A 4,010-nucleotide genomic window follows, 5' to 3' on the forward strand; every position below is an offset into this window, starting at 1 on the left:
TGAAAATTTATACTTTGCGCAATAAACATTTTATCAACTACCTCCCAATCCAAATGATCTTAAAGAAACTTTATTTCCATCTCCTATTACCCCTGTAAGTAGATCTTACCAAGTTTTAAATAATTCAGAGCTGTCTAGGCGTTAACGCATAAACCTGTCACATTGCAGCTCCACCGACATAGTCTTAATGTTAAGCTTAGAGATGTCATTTAATGACTAACGACCTTTTCTAAGTGATAGCTAGCCAGTTGGTACTCATGCGCACATCGTTACACCACCTCTTAACTTAGGGAGGCTGCTATTACGTGACAAACAGCCGCTCACATGTTTGTTTACGCCTCCACCTGCATGACTTAGACGCGGGGCTGCGGGGCTCCGGATCCAAACACGCCTGCCTGACTCACGTTCCCTGGGTTATCTCCCTGCGGACGAGCGGCCATAACCCCAGTGCGCGGAAACCAGTCCGAGCTGGTTAGGCCCACCTTTACTGTCGCATGCACAACCAACACATTGATGGGACACTAAAAATACTAGCTATTTCTCGTACATGGATTCTCTGTCTCTCCAAGTGGGTTTTCGGCTCCCTAATCCACATTCCCTCTTTCCCCACCAGAGTCTGGACAAACTGCTAAGAGGGAAAGGGATGTGCAGTTTTGGTCGTTGCACGGCCGCCGGGTCACATGGAGGGTGTTGGGGAGGGGAGAGCGGGGCCTCCATGATGCGGAAGAGGGAGGGAGCCTTCGCAGTGTGCGTTGGGTGGGGATCCGCGGTGGGGGGATGGGGAGTGGGGGATGGGGAGTGGGGGAGGCGTCGCCGTGGGAGAGGCTGGGGGGAGGGGTGCTCCGCAATGAGAGAGCTCAGGAGAAACCTCCACGGTATGGGGTGGGAGCCGGGGGCTCCGCGGTGGGGGAAGGGTCGGGGGAGAAACCGGGGCTCAGCAGAGTCCACCGACAGAGTCTAGATTTCGTCTCCTCACAGCACGACCAAAGCACCCTAACTGTAAAGCGTGACTAAAGCTCCGCAACGCTGATCCAGACAAGAACAAAACTAAAAACAGGCCAGTGTGAGGGGGGCTTATGCTTCAGAGCAGACACCGGGAAAAACTACTACGGGCCCCGCCGCCCAGCGCCTGGGCACCTCCAGACCGGGACAGGGAGCCCTTCTCAGGAAAGTCGCCGCGGAGCCCGCTATGCTCCAACCAAAGCCCTGAAAACACGACATTTACGGGGTCGGGGCCTCGGAGGAAGGAGCGAAGGCCCCCTCCTCCACCCCCGGCCGGAAGTACGCTTCTCTCCCGAAGGCTCTCCTCTGCCGCGCACGCGCACTCAGTTACTAAGTAACGTCGGTACCGAACCACTCCAGCCAGAGCCCAGCAACAGCCGAGCCGCCGCGTTCTCCACCAATCAGCGCCGGCCTCGCCTCACACGCCTCACCAATCAGCGCCGGCGCCGCAAGGAAGTTTCCAGAGCTTTCGAGGAAGGTCCCCTTAACTCGAATTCATCCGCCCGATAATTTTCCTACCTTTTCCGAAAGGAGGAGAAGGATCACCTGGAAGAGAGGTGAGCTGACTTGTTAGGATCCTTTGCTCGGCTCTAAGCAATTTAGGGGTCAGTCGAAGGGCCTAACTGCGTCGCGGGAGGTGGGGGCCGAGCGAACTACTTTCAGCGGCGCACGGACACGGCGCCTACGTAAGAGTGATAAGTGACGCAACAGACGTTGCATAAATTTCGGCCCTGCCGAACCGCAGCGTTCAGAGGCGACTGGCATCGTTGGGGCCTGCTGTGTTGGGGTGGAGGTGACTCGGCGTTGTTGAATTCGCAGCATTTTCGGATTCGCTCACAGGTACTGGCCCACGGCCTACGAGTGCCGGGAGAACTGGAGAGGGGGGCGTCCGTGAGGGTGAGCGGGCGGGGGCTCGGAGGCCGCGGGGAGGGGTGGGGGAGGGGAGGCGAGGTGACGCGGCGCCGGCTTTTCCGGAAGAGCGGGCCTTGTTTACGGGTTGGGAGCGGGGCGGTTGGTGCGCGAGCCCGCAGAGGCCAACGGATACTTAACCGATGGAGATTCCATTCTCTCTTTTCGTGGCGGGGAAGGTGGAAGAGAGGTAGTCGGCTGGGGCTTCTGGAAAGGTTTTAATTTGAATCCCGACGTGGAGAAGGTATCGCACCGTACTTCCGTCTAACCGGGATTTTTATTTTAATGCCGCCATGATACTAGGTTTAGGGGAAATTGGGGCGGGGGCATTTTAGCGAAATACCTGTAGCAGTTAAGGGAAAGAGAACTGGATGTTCATCTCAGAAAGCACTTTTGATTCTGCCATCCCGTTTGGGTTGCCGTTTTGACTAAGGAATTTTGTGTTCAGTGATTAACTTAACGGTTAGTCTAGTAATTGGGGGAGGTTAGTGAGAGTCATTAACGTAGTTAAGAATAATAAACTGTTCGTTGTAAAGAATTGATTACCTACGAAAGCAGTAAAAAATCCTGAGGTGAAACACTAACGTTTTACTTTGTAGGTCAAAATGCAGATCTTCGTGAAGACCCTGACCGGCAAGACTATCACCCTGGAGGTGGAGCCCAGTGACACCATCGAGAACGTGAAGGCCAAGATCCAGGATAAGGAAGGCATCCCCCCTGACCAGCAGAGGCTCATCTTTGCAGGCAAACAGCTGGAAGATGGCCGCACTCTCTCTGATTACAACATCCAGAAAGAGTCGACTCTGCACCTGGTCCTCCGTCTGAGGGGTGGTATGCAGATCTTCGTGAAGACCCTGACCGGCAAGACCATCACCCTGGAGGTGGAGCCCAGTGACACCATCGAGAACGTGAAGGCCAAGATCCAGGATAAGGAAGGCATCCCCCCTGACCAGCAGAGGCTCATCTTTGCAGGCAAACAGCTGGAAGATGGCCGCACTCTCTCTGATTACAACATCCAGAAAGAGTCGACCCTGCACCTGGTCCTCCGTCTGAGGGGTGGTATGCAGATCTTCGTGAAGACCCTGACCGGCAAGACCATCACCCTGGAGGTGGAGCCCAGTGACACCATCGAGAACGTGAAGGCCAAGATCCAGGATAAGGAAGGCATCCCCCCTGACCAGCAGAGGCTCATCTTTGCAGGCAAACAGCTGGAAGATGGCCGCACTCTCTCTGATTACAACATCCAGAAAGAGTCGACCCTGCACCTGGTCCTCCGTCTGAGGGGTGGTATGCAGATCTTCGTGAAGACCCTGACCGGCAAGACCATCACCCTGGAGGTGGAGCCCAGTGACACCATCGAGAACGTGAAGGCCAAGATCCAGGATAAGGAAGGCATTCCCCCTGACCAGCAGAGGCTCATCTTTGCAGGCAAACAGCTGGAAGATGGCCGCACTCTCTCTGATTACAACATCCAGAAAGAGTCGACCCTGCATCTTGTCCTACGTCTGAGGGGTGGTATGCAGATCTTCGTGAAGACCCTGACCGGCAAGACCATCACCCTAGAGGTGGAGCCCAGTGACACCATCGAGAACGTGAAGGCCAAGATCCAGGATAAGGAAGGCATCCCCCCTGACCAGCAGAGGCTCATCTTTGCAGGCAAACAGCTGGAAGATGGCCGCACTCTCTCTGATTACAACATCCAGAAAGAGTCGACCCTGCACCTGGTCCTTCGTCTGAGGGGTGGCTGTTAATTATTCAGTCTTGCATTCATAATGCCCAATAATGGCATCACCCTGCATTCTAGCTATTTGCCCCAATTTAAGATAGTTTCAGTAGTAGCTGAACTTGTTCAAAATGTTAATAAAGGTTTTGTTGCATGGTAGCATATTTGGTGTCTGTTGTCCTGAAATTATGTAGTGATGGTGGGGACTCCTAACTGGTTAAAGTGGTGTTCAAAGAAGGCATTTAACTTGAGGTGGTCAATATGACCAAAATTAAGTCACTTGACTTTGGTAAACATTGGGTGTGCCAAGGTGTAGGGACTTTTGTCCTTTGTTCAAGATCATTTACAAGTTAGGATTCTGGTGTCATTAAAACAA

General features: G+C 53.7%; 1 protein-coding gene across 1 annotated transcript; it reads left to right on the forward strand.

Moving 5' to 3' along the window:
- Positions 1-1,703: 1,703 nt before the first annotated feature.
- UBB (ubiquitin B) lies at positions 1,704-3,798 on the forward strand. The gene is made up of 2 exons (XM_060133633.1): positions 1,704-1,842; positions 2,511-3,798. The coding sequence occupies exon 2, from the start codon at positions 2,517-2,519 to the stop codon at positions 3,660-3,662; it is 1,146 nt and encodes a 381-aa protein (XP_059989616.1). The 5' UTR covers positions 1,704-1,842; positions 2,511-2,516; the 3' UTR covers positions 3,663-3,798.
- Positions 3,799-4,010: the final 212 nt, after the last annotated feature.

The sequence above is a fragment of the Lagenorhynchus albirostris genome, chromosome 20 (genome assembly GCF_949774975.1).
Source record: "Lagenorhynchus albirostris chromosome 20, mLagAlb1.1, whole genome shotgun sequence".
NCBI lineage: Eukaryota > Metazoa > Chordata > Mammalia > Artiodactyla > Delphinidae > Lagenorhynchus > Lagenorhynchus albirostris.